Consider the following 21246-nt stretch of genomic DNA (forward strand, 5'->3'; position numbering starts at 1 on the left):
CATTAGAAACGTGCGATGACTAATGAAAAAGCGCTGCCTACTGTTTGTGTGCCGACAGAAGGAGGTCTACTGACGGGCAGCGGGTCATCTAGCAGGAGATGAAGACGTTTTGAAAAGTCTCTGGAGTTCAGCTCTCAGTACATTTCTAGCTTCTTACTGGATCTCTGTTGGGCTGAAGTTTAGTTTCTACATTATATCTACTTCATTTTACATTTCATGTCCGTTTATAGGAGTCGTGTTACGTTACTGCTGATGAAGACCCAACATTTCCTGATTTTGCCGCTTCATAAAAAAAAAAAAATAAAAGCATTTAAATAACAAAATAATCAGGGACTTTTATTGTGCGAAATAGTTTTACCTCCGCTCTTTTGGCGACTCAGGCTGTGAAGTAACATCTTACACACACACACACACACACACACACACACACACACACACACACACACACACACACACACACACACACACGTGAATTCAGGGACGTTTTGTGAAACTAAAAATAACATTATTGTATACTGGTGGCTGCCTTTTCTAATAAACAGCTCCGCACAGAGCTGCAGACAGCCGGGGATATAAGAGCAGGCAGCACGGGAACAAAAACACATTACCGACAGCATGTTAATAACATTCAAAACACTCGGTTCATTCAGTGGTTTCTGTGGCATAAGAAATACTTTGAATGAGTAGGTAGTTCCGCTCACAGTTGAGTAGTCTTGTAGTCACTGTGGCTCAGGACACACTCCCGGTCTCACTGCTATAAGAATGTGGACACTTGCAGCTCAGACCACCTCTGAATGTGGTTTTAGTGATCGTGTCTCAATGCGTCCTGGGTACATTCACAACTGTACTTAGAGATGTCCACTTGTCATCTGATCACTCAGATCGGATTTTAATACCAGGTGAAAACGGCCCCTGAGTTTGCACGCAGACCACATCGTCCACTTGGATTTTCAAAACTACCCTTCCCCATTAGTTAACTTGTTAGCTAGCTCACTAATATTTTATGCATTTGACAAATCAATGGATTTATTCAGCAAATTAATGGATTTTGTCTCTTTGTCAAGATTGGTTTCTTTCTACATATGACATGGTAAATACAGCCTGAGCAGGTAGCCCCGATATTTTCATTTTATACCCGTTACTTCCCATGGAAAGTTTCTACCTTGAATATTCCTGGAATTATCCAACCCTTAATCTTTCTCCATACAATACCTACAGGTGCACAGGACTCCAGATATTAAATAGGTCTGATCACTTCTGCCAGATAAATGGCATTTTGGAATAAGAATATTTGTCCAGGGAAATTGTTTCCACACCAAACACATCAAACTAAATGTAGTCTTTTGTTAACAGTTGTTGTAACATTTGCACAGCTAAGAAATTTCAACATGTGCGTTTACAAGAACTGGTAAAACCGAAATAGCTGGAATCAGGCTGCACCACACTATCAGACCATCTGATCACATCTCACCAGCCTCAGTCACTTACAAAAAGAAAAACATATCAGCAAATTTACCTTTACTTTAACAATCAAGCTAAATCAACAGGGTGCTGTAGTTGCTCACCAATGTGTTGAGGCTTTAATAAGCTCACATCCAGCCGACTTGGCTACAGCAGTGCTGTTAATATAATGCAAATAGCAGGAAAAACAGCAGGCAGTCAGTCTAGAAAAACTAAGGCTGAACCCTTAAAGGCACCAACATGATTACACGCAGTGGTGACGTGACCTGGATCGAGTCTTGGCTGTGAGGTGTTTGGTGTTCTAAGCCCCCAACGTCATCTTCCAGGCAGCACTGCCTGGAAGATGACGTTGACTGAATCCTCCTACAGGGCTTGACTCTGAATTGTAGCTTCATTTACTTCAAATTATCTCTTCAATAGGAAAGTAATCATTTGAATGTGTGTGTTTTCATCAGTGGGTTACAGTTTGCTGCTCAGCTGAGGGTGCGTGTGGGTGCTGGCTGTCCCTGGAAACCCTCCATCAAAGGCGGCGTTCAGGACCTGGTCCAGGTTCGCAGCCGTGACAAAGTCGAGGTCAGCTCGGACGTTAGCCGGGAGCTCCTCCAGGTCCTTCTCGTTGCGTTTAGGGAGGATGACGCGCTTCACTCCTGCCCTGTGGGCCGCCAGGACCTTGTCCTTGATTCCGCCCACCTGAGGAAGACAGACCAATCCCGTCTGTTAAAACTGCGGACGGGTTCACATCGTATTATGTGTGTATTATATATATAGACTGCAAAAATAATGGACGGAGCTTCCGGGCCTGAAAGTTTAGCCAAAAGTGCTGGATGTGCCTTTAATCTGCCTTCTATCTAATGTTCAGCAGGGGGCGACGCCACTGGTTGTAAGTGGTTGCACTGGTTGTCTTCTTCAATACAGCATGATGTTCATTTTGTAAAATATGGTCCCATTTATTTCAAAATTGACAATAAAGCAGGGGATGCTTTAAGGGCGTGGCTACACGTCAACCTTTCAATCAGGACAGAGGCTTAGCAATGCTAACCGCGGCCCTGTTTACATTAAAATAGCCATGAACTTGTTTTTTGGCGTTGTCCGTGTTTTTATCTTAAACGTTAACCCTCTCACTGTGTGTTTTCACTTCATCAAAGTTAATTGGAACATTTGGTGACCTAAAAATGTCTTGTTTAGCATTATGCCAACCAAGATTTTCTGTGTAGATGCATATGAATAGCACCAATACTCGGAGGTCCGTGTTTAACCGCCAGTAAAACTCTGCCGGATGACTCGCTTCAGAAGGGGTGAAAACCGCCAACTTTCCCCCTTTAGTTATTGACGTTGCACAGTGTCGTTACAACCATAAACAAAAATGCTCCACCCTCCTGCGACGCCTGTATCGCCAAACTCGAGGCATCAAAACAGCAGTCCACAAACCAATGGGTGACCTCACAATTCTACATCCACTATTTTACAATCTATGGTTGAAATGTGAAAACCCACCGGCAGCACCAGCCCTCTCAAGGTGATCTCTCCTGTCATGGCAACGTCTGATCTCACCAATCGGCCACTAAACAGCGAGGCTAGGCAGGTTACTATGGTAACACCTGCAGAAGGGCCATCCTTGGTGACAGCTCCAGCAGGGAAGTGGAGGTGGATGTCTGTTGCTTCTAGCGGGTCTGGACCTCCCACCACTGTTCAAACCCAGACAAATGTCGGGATTGAAAGACCATTTGTGTTCTGTGAATTATGTGATTAAGGTAAAGACATGTACAGTGCATCAACATCTGTGTGAACTCACTGTTGGTGAGCTGGTAGGTTTTAGCGTTGGCCCTGAGCCAGCTGATAGCCAAATGGGCGGATTCTTTCATAACGTCTCCCAGCTGACCGGTTAAAGTGAGCTGACCTTCTCCCTCCATTCGACTGGCCTCCACAAACAGGATCTCCCCACCAAGGGGGGTCCAGGCCAGGCCCACAGCCACGCCGGGCAGGGTGAGCCTCTCAGACACCTTCCAACACACACACAACACACACACGGTCAAGCTGTAGTTGGTGGAATAATCAGAAGATAAAACAGAGCAGCTTTAAGGAGGGTTTGTCATCTTTTCAATAATTTAAACAATTCAGGAATGAATGTGAAACGCAAGGCCAACATGTTATTGAAGGAGGGAGAGAGAGAAGTAAGATGAAAAGGTATAAAAGCAGGGCGAGAGAAGCGCAGAGGGAGGAGAACAGAGAAAAGAGGGATGAAAAAGACTAAATTAGAGAAGAAAACAAAAAGGAGAAAGAGAGAAAATGCCTGCTAGAAGGCAAACTGCATTATTCTGACTAAGTACAGCAGCTGTTGTGTAGCTGTAAAACATCGTCACAGGCTGCCTTTATATCCATGAGCTGCAAGAGCGCTCTAGAAAGTTCAGACAACCACAGTAAAAAAAAAAAAGAAAAAAAAAAAAAAATATATATATATATATATATATATATATATATATATATATATATATATATATATATATATATATATATGAGGTTAATTGTGCACAGCTTTCTGCAATTGTGGACCTCTGCTGGTCCTGCTTACCTCCATTTCAAACAGCGGAGGTCCCAGGATGTCTTTCAGGGCGACGTGGTCGATCACTATGGGCAGCTCGGGGGGCACCGCCTTGTCTGAGCAACACATGAAATGAAAGTACTGTTGGATGTTGGTCACACAGCTAATTCATTATGAATGAATACAAATGTATTTCACGCTTTGGGTGAGAGGTCCCACTGGAAGAGTCACAGGCTAAATGAAAAAACGTCTTTGTTTATGGAATCAGGCGACTGCAGAATGTGAGAAACAATCACATTATTAAAGTGCATGTAAACGCACTGCCTGCTGGAACCATCCATACAGCTTACATATTGTATAGAGAACCAACACCATGTATGTTAAACACACACACACACACACACACACACACACAGACATTATGCAAAGATAACCAAACATAGATATAAATCTACAGTGACACTACAAACAGTGAACAGAGACATCAAACACACCATTCCCTTTGAAAAAAAATGCAAAATACATGCACTAGAAAGCACATAATTTGCACGCACACGCACACACACACACGTGACATCAGTTACTTGGCAACACAGAGGGCTTTCTACAAAGCAGCTGATATCCTCTGTTCATCCCCAGCTCTAATTTCCATCGCCACTCCTTTCCTTAAAAGGTTCTGTACTGAACATTCAAATATTTGCAATGTAAAGATATGGTGGAGTAATGGCAACCTGAGCTGAGAATGAAGTCTGTGACAAAACAACTGGGGAACGGTTTGTGAGAGGCAATCCCAGACAACTTTTTGTCAGTATTTTAAGTATAGCCCCTTCAAGGCTCTCTAACTAAATAACTGCACCTTTAATACCCTGCCATTTAAAATCAGGGCACTTTTGCTGATTCCTATTCAAACTGACTATCGCCATCTTGTGCTGATCAGCCGTTACTCTGTGGCCACAGGACACCCACGCAGGTGTTTTCACTTATTGTGCCCGATTAGCGCTCTCCTCAGTGCTGACTGGTGTGTACATACTGGGACGTGACTGCTAAGGCCCCGTTTTAGCAGCATTATCTTTCATATAGGCTTTTATCATGGGAGATGTTTTAACTTGTCATGGCAGAAAAAGGGTGTTACTTATAACATTAAGGTCATAAGTAACATAGAGGGAGCCAGCATGCACAACACCAGGACCCTGAAACTGGAGCACATGAATCATTTATATGATGAATTGCACTTGTGCTTCCCTTAATTAGCGACGGTGAAAACAGGTGTGCATCATGTCCTCTAAGCCACAGGTTCCCAAATGTTTTTTGCATTGCGGACCACTAAAATGACACAAAATAAGACCACGGACCGCATTTGATATGACTTTGTCCCAGGGTCCCCATCTGATAGGAGTTTTGCTTTTAGATGTGTTATAACAGAAAGTGTATGAAACCAATGACCAAAATAGTCATACATTACTATGGATCCAATTTGAAGACTTATTTTTGATGCTGCCTTTTTAAAATAAAGTAATTGTTCATTTCTTACACTGCACTGTAACTTTTGTATTTTGTTGCTTATTCTATTTTAGCTGTTGTCATATTCTTTTTAATTGTTTTCACTTTTCTTTTTTTTAACAGTTTTTAACTGCTCTTTAATGTGTTACGTAAAGCACTTTGAATTGCCTTGTTGCTGAAATGTACTATATAATAGTTAAAATAAAGTATTCCCTTTTTGCTGCAGAGCCCCTGGAACACCCTCAAGAACCCCCGGGGGGTCCTCGGCCCCCACTTTGGGAACCACTGTTGTAAGCAGTAAAGTTGAAGAAGCAACGGTGAAATGTTGCGTGCGAGCACGCCCGTAGAAAATTGTGATTGTCAGCAGAAACCGAGAAATCCTATAATAATGTGTGTTTGATTTGTTAGGGAGCAAACGGGCTCAGCTCGATGGGAACTGCGAACTGTGTAGAGAAGAACTGAACAACGTTCATCACTTCGCCTGAAGTTCATAAGCAAGTTCACCCACCAGTCATTGCGCCTCGCTCAAATGACACCCTACATCTTGTAAATTAATCAAATCACATTTATTCACTAGTAACAGACATTTCAATAGAACAAGTTTTATAATGGTATCAGTTTTTGTTTTAGTATTTTAGTTTAGTAGTGTAAAATGTACTTTACCAAGGTAATGCATAGAGGAAGTGATATCTGCGTTGGTGCAGGGTGTTCCGAAGGGAAGAATTTTGTCGAGGGAAGTTGAATTAATCGGCATTCCCTGGACAGGTAGCAGGGAGTACTGTTTATGTACACTGTGGAACGGAACGCAGCTCATGTATAGGCGGCTCATACATTTGACCCTCTACCTTCCGCCAATCCAATGTGCCCACAGAGACAGAGCTCCGACTCTTACCCTCCTGCTGCGTTGGGTCCTCGGGGCTGGAAGCCTCTGTCTTGGTGACTCTGTGGCCTTCAGCGACTTTCACAGCCACGGCTCGGCAGATGGCCCCGAACTTCCTCTCTAGGGAGCGCACACCCGCCTCGCGAGTATAACTAAAAAGAACAAACGTGGAGGATAAGGGTTTCACTGGTGCTGTAAGCTTCCTTTGCTAGGTGTGCATCGAGGATCAGGTCAGAGTTGTGATCAGGAACACAAAACGTAGCCAAAGCAGTTAATTTTAAACATCTCGGTTTGACCTGCAACTGTGTTTGCACTAATGCCGATTATCAGGATTGTTTAAATTCTAAATAAACCTGATAATCCGCATTAGTGCAGAATTATGAAAGAACAAAGCTTTGGGGGAGGGGGGGTGGGGGGGAGAGAAGATAGAAATATGACCCTTTAAAATAAACAGGATTCACATACTGGAATATCTGAAGCCCTGACAGAAATCACATCTCGTTCTGTATGTGAGGATACTTTTGTTAACCTGCCTGGTTTCTCCTAAATCCTCTTTAACCCCAAACCACCCCGGCCTCTTGTGTTTCTTCTGTTTTGATTTTCTAAAGAGATCTAGCCAGTAAAATCAGGAGTATCCCTCGATGGATGAGCACCAAGCTCTGTGCTGTTGCTGGTTTCTATAGTAACCGGACTGGAGTGTGGCGAGTGTTGTACAGAGGCTCTGCAGGTCTGCAGGCGCCATGCTGCTAACCATCCGAAAAGACTGGAAAGCCTGTGTATCAGCTGCTCCATGTTTGCCGATTTCTTTTCAATGTGCCAGACAGTTTGATCGGGCTGTTGTTGTGTAGGTTGTACTTAAAAATATTACTATTAAAGTCACACTAGTGCTAAACCAATTAGTTGATTAATAGACTAGACGATTGACAGATAATTGGACTGGTTCCAGCTTCTCTAATGTCAGTACTTGCTGCTTCTCTTCACTGTTACTTGGATGCATTTGGATTTACTGATGGGACAAAACAAGAAATTAAGCAATCCATTAAAAAAATAAAATAAACTGTGAATTATGATTGAGATCCAAAGCCAGACTTTAACTAAAAACTGCACTAGAGCAGATGCTATCGTGTTAGAACACTGATATTTAATCCACACTGTGAAGAAACAAAATCAGACCAACACAGTGTCTGTCTCAGACAGATGCTTGCAAACAAGACAAAAGGATGCTGCACTCATCTGTCATCTGGTCGAAAGATGTTTTCTCTGAACAAAAAGCCACCCTGCCAAAGAAGTACTCGTAAACATTACAAACAAATAGCCACAAAACCACTTGACAATTTAATGACTTCCAGGTTAGCCTCAGATGTAAGCTGGCTTGAGCGCTCTGCTTCACACATCATATATCACGCACTAAATCAGGGGTCCGTTTCAGAAAGCAGGTTTGGTGAAAACCCTGAGTTTGTTAACCCTGAGATGAGGGAAACTCTGGTTCATCAAACCTGAGAGAGAGAGGGGTAACTCCAGCCCGTTTCAGAAAGAGAAGTAACTTAACCTCAGAGTCAGTTACTATGGTAATCGAGCCTGTGAACCTAACCTGGTCGGGAGCAGGTTTTCTTCCAGAAACCTTGAGTTTCTCTCAGTCTCCTCCCTGTCAAACAGCGCTCTTTCATTTCCTCATTCATTCATTCAGTCTGTATCTGGCGCATTTTAGACCAGTTTGTTATCTGCATCAATAAAAAAAAACGGGTTGGTTTATTAACCGTGTTAGGCAAACTATAAAAAAAGAAATTCTCAAAACATGGCATTTCCTTTTGGTGACGACCCCGTTGATGAAGAATACTGTATTACTTCGCAGGGAGTTAAAGGTGCCCTGCCACACAAAAGCGTTTTTACTTGCATTTTTTGAAATATGTTAGGTCCATATGTGTTTGTGTTATGTTGTGAATGTGAAAATGAACTGCTACCTCCTTTGTCAGCTCTAGCCACTGAAAAGAAATAAGCAGAGAAATCAGGCCAATTACAAAAGCTGGTCAGTCTGACATCATGTTGCCTGAGCTCATTACTATTCATGAGCTCGCCCAGTTGCGCTGGGTAAAGGATGCTGATAGCCAGACTCTCACTGGCTAGCTGTTAGCCAATCAGAGTCTAGCAGCTTAGCTTGTTGAATATTAATGAGAACTGGCAGAAATCGAGCGGAGTCTTCCTGCAGGCTTTCTATACCACGCTAGAATGGCTTGAAATATAGTGACCAAAGCATTTTTTTCACAAAAAAATGTTAGAGTCCATGGTAGAACTTCAGACATCACCACAAAGTAATGAAATACATGTGGCAGGGCACCTTTAAACATACGTCGGGAGATGACTATACTATAGATGCATTTTCATTTCCAGATACTAGCCTACCTATTTTTTTGCGGTATCGTTTTTCTTCCCAGTCTATCAGTTATGTAGCCTACATAACCTTATCTGTCCTCATATCCCCAACGTCACCCATCGTGGACATGCTCTAACTCCTAATTTCCACCGGTTGCTGAACGGCTGCGGAACGGCTCCGTGCTCTGCCGTCCGTCAATACTCAACGGGTCCGGATTTGTTGCGGAACGGCTGCGGCCATGACTCACAGCTGAAGTCACGAGGACCCACGAGATCTCGCCGCCTCCCAGCAGATTCTTTGTGTTGCATTACGTTTTTTTGTAAACTGCAGTTTTCTTTAAACCACTGTACCACTGTACAGCAAAGCGCAGAAGAGTGCGACTCGATCGCTCTGAAACGCGTTTTAAGCGTTTTTGTACTGTTCCCTGGACACAAACCTGTAAGAGCCATTAAAAAGATGTTCCACGGTATTGCAGGTGAATGATGTAAACCCTTTGAAATAAAAGATTATGAATTATAATTCTGTTAATGATGGTGCTGCAGCCTCAGAATAGGCCTACGACTTTTTCACCCGCAGGATTGCACCTAAATGAAATAGATTATAGGTTCAATACAATTTCACCAGCAATATTATACTTGTGATTAAATATGATATTAATACACTATATTGGAACTTACGCATTTACTCTTGCAGCAATTGTCTCCCACGCAAATTCTCTCTCTTTTGCAGCAGCCGCTGTGTTGCTTTTTTAATGAAATACATGTTCAAACTCGCTGTATGTGCGCATGAGTTTGTTTGCCGTTGTTACTATGGTGAATCAACATAATCAAACTCATTCTGATGTGCCGATGAGTATGTATGCGTTCTTTAGTGTGTGTTGTGTGTACCTGCTGATTATATGCTGTGTGGTGTCCTGTGGTATATGCAGCTGTTGAGGCGTTAATCCATGCTGCTCCAGCTGATTTGGGATCAGGTGACGGTGGGCTATCTCCACCTTCTCTTCTTGAGTGTAGCCTAAAGACAGACAGACAGACAGACACACTTGATTGAGAAATCATCCCCTAAAAGTAGTAAATCATACTATCTAATTACATTTAAAGAGTACTCAACCGATAACAGTAGCTCTGCAAGAGACTTATGATTGACTGTTTAAAAGTAGTAGATACAGTATCTAAATTGAAGGAGCAAAGATATTGTCTTTTTTATTCCATTCTTCTTCTAGGTGCCTGCATTGCCCACAATGCAACTGGACCACCGAAAGTTTGGTCACAGATTTGGGTGTGTTATGCTAGTAGCAGCCAGGGACTGCTGATGGAATTTAACTACTGAGCTAATTACTGGGACAGTCAGTGACTGACCATTGTCCCTATGAAATAAACAAATAAAGGAATAATAGTACTTCCCTAAACACACAATGTGCTTAATAATTAATGTGCAAAAGTTACTTAAGTTAGTCTTTTACATTTTTTCTTTGTTCCCTTGAATTGTAAATGTGTGCCCTAAAATGACTTAATTCCCTCAATCTAATAGTGTAATTTGATCAAATTAAGAATTGCTCCACCAGTACATAATTTCTTCTGTTGCTTACAAATTAGACAGTTTATACAAAGTCAGTTTTCCTTCCTTGCCAGCTGCCACCAAAAACATTACAACGTTAAAATAGGGCCCTTTGTCTTTAAGATCAAGTGGAAACTGCGGAGATGATTCCTGAGAGTGACTTTCTGTCTAAACCCACCTGGTACCTGCAGCACCTCCATCCTGTCCAGCAGGGCAGGGGGAATGGTTGCTGTGGTGTTTGCAGTGGCAATAAAGAGCACTTGGGAGAGGTCAAAGGCCACATTGAGGTAATGGTCTGTGAAGCTGTGGTTCTGCTCTGGGTCCAGGACCTTAGGGAACAGTAGAGACCGTTTCAGTGTGTGTGTTTTTACTGTTTAATCAAACTTAATTTCATTCAGTCAGGTTAAGCTTAATGCACCAAAGGTCAAAGCAGGAATTAAAAAGCAGTAAAGACATCCGATACCAGAACACAAGTCCTCTGAGGCTTACATCCACACTACTACGTTTTAAAACTAACATCTGTTGCAACATTTCTATGTTTACACCTAGTGTCCATACTTTCAAGCATTTGCGGTGCTCACACTTCCGAGCCCCTAAAACAGAGACATTTGGAAAACCCCGTTTTAAATTTGAAATCTCCGGGGTTACGGTGTGGTCTGGACGGGCAGAAACAAAGACATTTGAAAACAATGATGCAGAAACCCACGTTCGCTTCCTGATTGGGTCTTATCAGTCACAAACACACATCCTTCATCAGCCTTGACTACCGGGGGGTTAATTCAACATGGATAACGAATTAGAGCCGGTTTTGACCTGGTTGTTGATGCTAGCAGCTGTTGTGCAGTAATATTTTTTGCATTTTATAATGCTACTACTGCCTACATGCGCAGGAGGCTAGCTACTATTTGAGCGACTTGCGACAATGCCTGTGTCTAGCGTTGTTACAGGTGCTGTGCCAAGTTTTGCATCCCTGCCAAGAATTGCATCCATAGGGAAAGTACTAGGGCCCTATTTCAGAAAGCAGGTTTAGTGAAAACTCTGAGTTTGTTAACCCTGAGATGAGGGAAACTCTGGGTTTTCTGTTTCAGAAAGAGAGGTAACTTCACCTCAGAGTCAGTTACTATGGTAACTGAGCCTGTGAACCTAACCTGGTCGGGAGCAGGTTTTCTTCAAGAAACCTTGAGTTTCTCTCAGTCTCCTCCCTCTGACACAGCGCCGCACCGCACTTTAATTTCCTCATTCATTAATTCAGTCTGTAGGCTATCAGGCACATTTTAGCTCAGTTTGTTCCATCCATCCATCCATCTTCTTCCGCTTATCCGGTGTCAGGTCGCGGGGGGAGCAGCTCCAGCAGGGGACCCCAAACTTCCCTTTCCCGAGCCACATTAACCAGCTCTGGCTGGGGGATCCCAAGGCGTTCCCAGGCCAGGTTGGAGATATAATCCCTCCACCTAGTCCTGGGTCTTCCCCGAGGCCTCCTCCCAGCTGGACGTGCCTGGAACACCTCCCTAGGGAGGCGCCCAGGGGGCATCCTTACCAGATGCCCGAACCACCTCAACTGGCTCCTTTCGACGCGAAGGAGCAGCGGCTCTACTCTGAGCTCCTCACGGATGACTGAGCTTCTCACCCTATCTCTAAGGGAGACGCCAGCCACCCTCCTGAGGAAACCCATTTCAGCCGCTTGTAGCCTGGATCTCGTTCTTTCGGTCGTGACCCAGCTTTCATGACCATAGGTGAGGGTAGGAACAAAAACTGACCGGTAGATCGAGAGCTTTGCCTTCTGGCTCAGCTCTCTTTTCGTCACAACGGTGCGATAGATTGAATGTAATACCGCACCCGCTGCGCCGATTCTCCGACCAATCTCTCGCTCCATTGTCCCCTCACTCGCGAACAAAACCCCAAGGTACTTGAACTCCTTCACTTGGGGTAAGGACTCATTCCCTACCTGGAGAAGGCATTCCATCGGTTTCCTGCTGAGAACCATGGCCTCAGATTTAGAGGTGCTGATCCTCATCCCAGCCGCTTCACACTCGGCTGCGAACCGATCCAGTGAGTGCTGAAGGTCACAGGCCGATGATGCCATCAGGACCACGTCATCTGCAAAGAGCAGCGATGAGATCCCCAGCCCACCGAACTGCAACCCCTCCCCACCCCGACTACGCCTTGATATCCTGTCCATAAATATTACAAACAGGATTGGTGACAAAGCGCAGCCCTGGCGGAGGCCAATCCTCACCTGAAACGAGTCCGACTTACTGCAGAGAACCCGGACACAGCTCTCACTTTGGTCGTACAGAGATTGGATGGCCCTGAGAAGAGACGCCCTCACCCCATACTCCCGCAGCACCTCCCACAGTATCTCCCGGGGGACCCGGTCATACGCCTTCTCCAGATCCACAAAACACATGTAGACTGGTTGGGCATACTCCCAGGCTCCCTCCAGGATCCTTGCGAGAGTAAAGAGCTGGTCCGTTGTTCCACGACCAGGACGGAATCCGCATTGTTCCTCTTCAACCCGAGGTTCGACTATCGGCCGAACCCTCCTTTCCAGCACCTTGGAGTAGACTTTACCAGGGAGGGTGAGAAGTGTGATACCCCTGTAATTGGCACACACCCTCTGGTCCCCCTTTTTAAAAAGGGGAACCACCACCCCAGTCTGCCACTACCCGTTTGGACTTACCAGGTCTGTCCAGAGTCTTCCCCCACCCCCTGACCCAACTCACCACCAGATGGTGATCAGTTGACAGCTCCGCCCCTCTCTTCACCCGAGTGTCCAAAACATACGGCCTCAGATCAGATGAAACGATTATAAAATCGATCATTGACCGTTGGCCTAGGGTGCTCTGGTACCAAGTACACTTATGAGCATCCCTATGTTCGAACATGGTGTTCGTTATAGACAATCCATGACTAGCACAGAAGTCCAACAACAAACAACCACTCTGGTTTAGATCAGGGAGGCCGTTCCTCCCAATCGCGCCTCTCCAGGTGTCTCCATCATTGCCAACGTGCGCGTTGAAGTCCCCCAGCAGAACAATGGAGTCCCCCACTGGAGCCCCATACAGGACTCCACTCAAGGTCTCCAAGAAGGCCGAATACTCCGAACTCCTGTTTGGTGCATATGCACAAACAACAGTCAGAGTTTTCCCCCCCACCACCCGCAGGCGTAGGGAGGCGACCCTCTCGTCCACCGGGGTAAACTCCAACGTAGCGGCGCTCAGTCGGGGGCTTGTGAGTATCCCCACACCCGCCCGGTGCCTCACACCCTGGGCAACTCCAGAGAAGAAAAGAGTCCAACCCCTATCCAGGAGTATGGTTCCGGAACCGAGACTGTGCGTGGAGGTAAGCCCCACCAGATCTAACCGGTAGCGCTCCACCTCCCGCACCAGTTCCGGCTCCTTCCCCCACAGAGAGGTGACGTTCCACATCCCCAGAGCCAGCGTCTGCCGCCCGGGTCTGGTCCGTCGAGGCCCCTGACCTTCACTGCCCCCCGTGTGGCAGCGCCCCCGACCCCAGTGGTTCCTACCACAGGTGGTGGGCCCATGGGCTGGAGAGATGGGGGCCACGTAGCTTTTTCAGGCTGTGCCCGACCGGGCTCCGTGGCAAACCCGGCCACCAGACGCTCGCTGACGAGCCCGCCATCTGGGCCTGGCTCCAGACGGGGGCCCCGGGCTTCCTCCGGGCAGGGTCACTTCACCTCTTCCTCGATTTTTCATAGGGTTTTTGAGCTCAGTTTGTTATCGGCATGAATAAAAAAAAATATATGTTGGTTTATTAACCATGTTAGGCAGACTATAAAACGTTTTATTTCTCAAAACGTGGCATTTATTTTCGTCGACGATCCCGTTGATGAAGACGCTGCTTTACTTCATAGGGTGTTATAGTCGGGAGATGATATTGAAACCCAGACATATCATTTTTCTTCCCAGTCGATCAGTTATGTAGCCTACATAACCTTATCCGTCCTCATATCACTAACGTCACCCAGCTATGTTCTTACATCCCAGCAGATTATTTGTGTCGCATTAGTTTTTTTTGCAAACGGCATTTGCCTTTACAACACTGGTGATGCGGAGCATTTTAGTAAAGCCACTGTAGCAAAGCGCCGTCAGAAGAGTGTGACTCGCTCTGAAACGTGTTTTAAATGTTTTTAAAAATAGTTCCACAGTATTGCAGGTGAATGATGTAAACCCTTTGAAATAAAAGATTATTAATTATAATTCTGTCAATGATGATGCTGCATCCTCAGAATGGGATTAGTAGGCCTAGGACTTTTTCGTCCGCAGTGTTGCACCTAAATGAAATAGATTATAGCTTCAATACCATTTCACCAGTAATATTAGGCTATACTTATGATTAAATATGATATACACTATATTGGAATATACGCATTTACTCTAGCAGCAATTTTCTCCCACGCAAATTCTCTCTCTTTTGCAGCAGCTGCTGTGTTGTTGTTTTTAAATGTATGTGCGCGTGAGTATTTCCGCCGACCCGTTTGTTTGTGGTTGTTACCATGGTGAATCGTAGAATCATGGCTCCATTCATGCTGCCTTTTCATTGTGGTGGTGCACGCGCATGAACCTACTCTGAGTTGATTGAACCAACTCATATCAGCTGTTCTGAAACCGTATCAGCTGTTCTGAAACCCGAAAACTCAGGGGTTTCCCTTCTCAGGGTAAATCAACTCCGACATCAGGGTTAGACTCAGAGTTTGTTAAACCTCCTTCCTGAAATGGGGCCTAGTAGTATAGTATAATAGTAAGTCCGAGTCACCAAAGAAGAGTCTGAGTCGAGTCCCCATTACCTGAGTTTGAGTCCGAGTCGAGTCACAAGTCCAGGGAATATCGATTTGAGTCGGACTCGAGTACTCCATCAATGATTGTAGCATTACCCTGCTGCCCGCGAGGTGGATGCAAAACTCGGCACAACATTGGCACACGCTTGCCCAGTGTACGCGACTGGTCGCGGCTGTATGTGTTTACAGCCGTGTTAGTATAGATGGAGGTTAGTTCTGAAACGGGGCTGAAACACTTTAATTTCAACCATTAAGTAATGCCGTAACTAAAATAATAACTAAACTGAGAGAGAGTCATGAAGTGACTGAACTGGACTGAGAGAGAAATAGAGCTGACCTCTAGCAGTGCAGCTGCAGGGTCTCCTTGCAGGCTCTTCCCCAGTTTGTCCACCTCGTCCAGGAGGAACACAGGATTATTGACGGCCACGGTCTTCAAACCGTTGATGATGCGGCCGGGCATGCTTCCTACATATGTGCGTCTGGAGAAAAGAGCAGAATTTGAACTACTGACCTACTGTGTAAATACCGACAACAGAAAAGTGCAAAAATACATGGCAAGGTGAAAATCATGTCTCTATTCTATTTTGTAATCACACGTTATAATTTGCATAGCCGGCTGTTATCGACTTTGTAACGCTGGCCGAGGCGGAGACACAAAAACTGTTTGCAGTCCAATATGTATTTTATTCACAGGATGGTAACGTCCATCTCGTGCAGCCATATTTACAGTGCAAGTCTGGCCCAAAAATATATATAAATTAACTGGAGAGAAGAAAATATTTACCAAAGAAACCATGGAATAACTGAATGTGAAACTGTTGAAAACTATGACTATGGGCCCTGCCACAAACTCTTCTCCATGGAATGGCGTTAGCTGCAGTGTGTCTGTCTTTAGCCTCAATGTAAACCTCTGCTGTGGGTACCTGCTCCTCATGTCCATGGACACAGATAACAGTTTCTCCCTCACTCCACCACCCCCTCTGAAAAAAGTTGAGACTGAACAAGGGACTGGGAACAACCAGTGTCTAACAGGGCTTTGTGGGGTTTACAATTTAGCTGCACAGTGGCCAACTGGGAATCTGTCTGTTCTTCAGGGGGAACAATAAACTCAGGACTGGGGACATAACAGAGGCTAGTGGCTTTGTGCTTATTAATGGGGCAAACTGGACGTGTATGGCCTGCCTCACCACAGAATAATTCCAGAGGAGTGCATTACACTACCACGCAACAATAATAAAAGAATGCAGACACAAAGTTGTCAATGACAAATGCGAGCATGTTTTAAGCATTTGCAACCTGAAAGCATGGAATGTGTTCCAAGATAGGATATAAAAGAACAATTTTCAGAAATGTTGTTGTTGTTGTTGAACAATTGAATAATCGATCAATAAAGAACTTAAAATCTGTATCCCTTGCACTCCTGCTATTGGTATGTCAGACACATGTTTCTCATCTGGCTGTCCTGCCTTCCTTTAAAATACCAGGATCAGTCCCGCAACCTATGATGAACTACTCACACACACACACACACACACACACACACACACACACACACACACACACACACACACACACACACACACACACACACACACACACACACACACACTAATGTCAAAGGGTGAGTTGGAGATGATCATTCATGCTTTCATTTCCTCTACGTCTCCAGGCTGTTCAGAACTCTGCTGCAAGGCTTTTAACTCACATTAACAAAAGAGCACACATCACACCTGTTTCAGCAGCACTTACCCAGCACTGGTTACCAGTCCAGTATAGAATTCAATTTAAAATCCTGGTCCATAGTTTTAGAGCCCTTCACGGTCGAGTTCCTCCCTCCATCTCTGACTTGATACAGCTTCATACTCCCACCCTTAGTCGCAAGTCATTGGGTCAGAGGCTATTAGTAGTTCCCTGCAATCAATTTAAAACTAGAGGGGATCAATCATTCCAAGCAGTGGCTCCCTATGTTTGTGAATTCTGTCGAATCTTTTAAAAAGCAATTGAAGACTCTGCTACTCCAGCAGGCTTTTAGTTAGTCAAGACAGTTTATGGTTGTTTGTAATGTTTTCTATTTGTGTTTAAATGTTCTTGTATTTTAAATTTTCACACACACACACACACACACACACACACACACACACACACACACACACACACACACACACACACACACACACACACACACACACACACACACACACACACACACACACACACACACACACACACACTATGTCGTTAATCCAACCCAACGACTAGGGATGTCCTGATCACCTTTTTTGGCTCCCGATTAAAAAGAAGATATTTTTTTTATATATTTGCCGATACTGAGTCCCCACCCGATACTTGTATTTGCCTAGATAATACAGCTGCATGCCGTTTTTTAGTTTACAAAAATGACTAAGTAAACAAAGTAACTATAAGATGTCTTTAGCTTAATACATTTAACTTTTAACTTTTTTATTGAACTCACATAAAATCAACTTACATTCTGCCGCAAATTGTGGTCAACTGACGTTAATGATCGAAGTAAGGTGATAGGGGTAATCGCCGATCCCTGATCAGTAAAAAATAAAGAAGCCCAGATTGGCCCCCATCCAATACTTGCAATCGGGACATCCCTTCTTCAGACTCATTCGGGACCGAGGCTGTTAACAGAACGATCAAAGGCGAGCTGAGTGACGTTACTGCTGAACTCGGATTTTTACCGACTCGGGTTACAAATGACACTGCGTAGGTGTGAGTCGATTAATACGCTGTAGTTCATATGTCGTTTGCGTTGCAGTGAACTTTACTTGATATATGATGTGAGAGAAACAACACCATAATCATTCATTACCACAGCTGATGATCTATTTCGCAAAGTACATATTTATGGTTGTCAGATTAGTTTCAGAAGAAAGTCAATTCCACACAGATTAACGCTGTCATACTTTTTGCCAGAACATAACAAGTGATCCCCTCTGGCCCCTATCTGAGGTTATTTGATTTAACTTATATATGACATAAAAGTCAACAACAATTGGGATTTACTGTGCCTGTAAGAGGCCAATTTTCCACATCACTAAATGTGGTGGTCCCATCACTGATGTGCTGTTAGAACCTATCAATGTCAGCAGGACCTTAACATGCACATGAGTGTGTTTTAATCATTATTGTCTTTTAAATGACACACAGGTGGGCTGGAAACATATTGGCGGGCTTTCCAAGCGATCTCGAGACATCTTGAGCCAGTCTGTTGGAAATATTTCATTACTCCTCTCCAACATGTTTTTTTAAGAAAAACTTCAAGTTGCGTTAATCTTTCCTGGGTTGTACTTGTCAGCGTGATGTTTGAAATGTAATCCAAATACTTTACTCATGTGCTCCAACACACTTCCACAGAGCCAATGTAAGCGCCACCATCCACACAATATATACTCATACTCACAGGTGGGTAGTAACGAGTTACATTTATTCCATTACATGTACAAGTAACTTTTGAGTAAATTGTACTTGTCAGATTAGTTTCAATGCACTCTTGAGTATATTGTGGGGGGGCTAACAACTGATCTGTGGCTTTCTGTTATGGAAACCGGGACTAAGGACATTTTATACTGGGATTATCAAAGTTAATACACGTCAAATTAGGACACGTCGAGACTCTTTATATTTACTTTTTGACATAACCAACATTGGTGTACTTAATACATACGTAGAGTATAATATTAATGTAATATTTTGTTTCCACACTTGAGAGTTACAGACTGGGAATATTGTCTGGTGTATATGTGTCAGGTTATCTAATCAGGAGATGATGACTTGGCATTTTTTAATCACAAATAAAAACAGGTGTATGTTCACTTTCTTTACCTTAACCTGACAAACATCATCCGTTGTTGAAATTAATCCAGTCAAATAAAAACTTGGGGGGAAAAGACAGTAGTGTGCCGGCGTTTTATTTTTATTTATTTTTTAAGTTACTCGCTACTTAAGTAATTCTTCCAGCAAATATCTTTTTTACTCAAACTCAAGTAGTTATTTTGATGACTACTTTTACTTCTACTTGAGTACCTGTTTCTGCAAAGTAACAGTACTGTGACCGGAGTACAGTTTTTTGGCTGCTCTGCTCATACTGCAGTGGCACAGTGTTATAGCCAATGTCTCGATTATCCGTGTCCTGAAACTAGATGACAGAATTACACACTGTTTAACAACAAAAACCCATCTGCAGTGAATCAAGTTTTTAACATGAGGAATAACCTCTAATTTAAGTCTATAAATTCTTATCTTTGATAGGTCTACGGAAATATGTATATTTATATTATGTACTTGTGCTTGCCTCACCTCTACCTGTGTGCTCCTCTACCATATAGGAATCTCTCCCCTCTGCTCCAGAAAACTTAGCCTCTACACTGTGGTCATGAGACTTCTGCTGTTATGGAATCTCCAGTGGAGTTGCGTTTGAATGAGCGTACCTGTGTCCGCGGATGTCAGACTGGTCACAGACGCCTCCCAAAGCGATGCGGTGAAACTCTCTGCCCAGAGTCCTGGCTATGGAGCGTCCCACACTGGTCTTACCGACTCCTGGAGGCCCCACAAAGCAGAGGATGGGTCCCTAAAGACAGAGCAGCGGCATGAAATTCACAGGATTAATATAATAATAATAATAATAACAATAACAACTTTTATTTATATAACGTCTTTCATGAAAGCCAAGGACATCTTACAGAATGACAGTGGCTATACTAAGGGAGGTATTATGTGACACATTAAAAGGGGTGATAGAATGCAAAACCGATTTTACCCTGTCATAGTTGAATAACGACGGTGGGTAAATAGGACATACATATGAGCTCAAAATCCCATTGACACCCCTTTACTATGAAAATCTCATATTTTGAAACTGCCGCTGAAAACGGGCAAATCTCAACAAAGCTAGTTGCTTACGTAAGCATCTCAAAACCTGTACCTTTGTCACGCCCATGGGTGTATTAAGAGAATGGTCACGCCCCAACATTTACATAGGCTACACAACTGACCTGAGATCTGGTAGTCTTCTGAATCTAGGTCGCGCAGATCTCTGCTATTCCATTACAAAATTCACTTCTGAAACTTTTTTATGCGAGAAATCAACTATGTAAAGCTCAAATATGGGCCGTTTTACGAAAATGTTGTCCGACTGTGTGTCGGAGTTCAGCGGCCGGTGCTGCCTGGGTTGGTACATCACCGCCCTGTCTGTCCTCCGTCACAGACCCTGGCCTGCTGTGAGCTCGATTGAGCTCGGCCGGCGGCCCGGTGCTCAATACCCGCGCAAACTTACCCTTCTCTGGGTGACTGGACTACCACACGCCGCTGCCCTGACAGAGCTCCAGGGCCTGCAGCTCGCTGTTCTCCCTCCCCTCTTCCTGCTACCAGCCGGCCGGTGAGTGACTGAGAGCGCGGTCAGCGAGCTTGTTACGCCCGCAATCTCTTACCGCAACCCACAGGTTCCAGTTAATCTTATAATGCATATGTGTGTTGAGTTACAAACAATCGGGGAAATAAACGCCTCTTGTCCGCGAGTCTCATTAATAGAGCCGCTGTGAGCTGGAGTCCATCAATGAGAGCTAGCTAGCCTCCTCCTAACTCTGACATTCACAAAAATGCATTCAATTGAAATCCCAAATCGGACAAGTGTTAGCTAAGCTTTGTAAGACCTTGGGGAACCTGTAATATACATGCCGTGACGAAATTCAAACTGTAAATATACTATAGTTATGCCGAAAGTGTAGCTAGCTAGCTGCGATATTACCCCATTGTATTCAATGGGACATATAGCTAGCTAGCTAGCTGCTCCTCCTAGCAAGACCCTGAGTTCATAAAAATACAATAATTCAAATTGGACACAACAGTTAGCTTTGTAAGACCTTGGGCTAGATGTTATATAAGTGGCGTGATGAAATTCAAACTGTAAATATACTATAGTTATGCCGAAAGAGTAGCTAGCTAGCTGCAATATTTCCCCATTGTATTGAATGGGACATATAGCTAGTTAGCTAGCTGCTCCTCCTAGCAAGACCCTGAGTTCATAAAAATACCTTAAATTCAAATCGGACACAACGTTAGCTTTATAAGACATTGGGGTAGATGTTATATAAGTGCCGTGACGAAATTCAAAC

At 44.1% G+C, this 21246-nt stretch overlaps 1 protein-coding gene across 1 annotated transcript in view; it reads right to left on the reverse strand.

Annotated features, from left to right (window-relative positions):
* Positions 1 to 309: 309 nt before the first annotated feature.
* Positions 310 to 21246, reverse strand: part of lonp2 (lon peptidase 2, peroxisomal) — a 38349-nt gene continuing 17412 nt past the window's right edge. The window contains 11 exon segments of the mRNA XM_039808545.1: positions 310 to 2151; positions 2956 to 3146; positions 3254 to 3461; positions 4031 to 4116; positions 6164 to 6280; positions 6283 to 6291; positions 6393 to 6532; positions 9639 to 9765; positions 10487 to 10637; positions 15444 to 15585; positions 19564 to 19703. Of these exon segments, the coding sequence (XP_039664479.1) occupies positions 1921 to 2151; positions 2956 to 3146; positions 3254 to 3461; positions 4031 to 4116; positions 6164 to 6280; positions 6283 to 6291; positions 6393 to 6532; positions 9639 to 9765; positions 10487 to 10637; positions 15444 to 15585; positions 19564 to 19703 (1542 nt within the window). The 3' untranslated portion in view covers positions 310 to 1920.

Source organism: Perca fluviatilis, chromosome 8 (assembly GCF_010015445.1).
Source record: "Perca fluviatilis chromosome 8, GENO_Pfluv_1.0, whole genome shotgun sequence".
Lineage (NCBI taxonomy): Eukaryota > Metazoa > Chordata > Actinopteri > Perciformes > Percidae > Perca > Perca fluviatilis.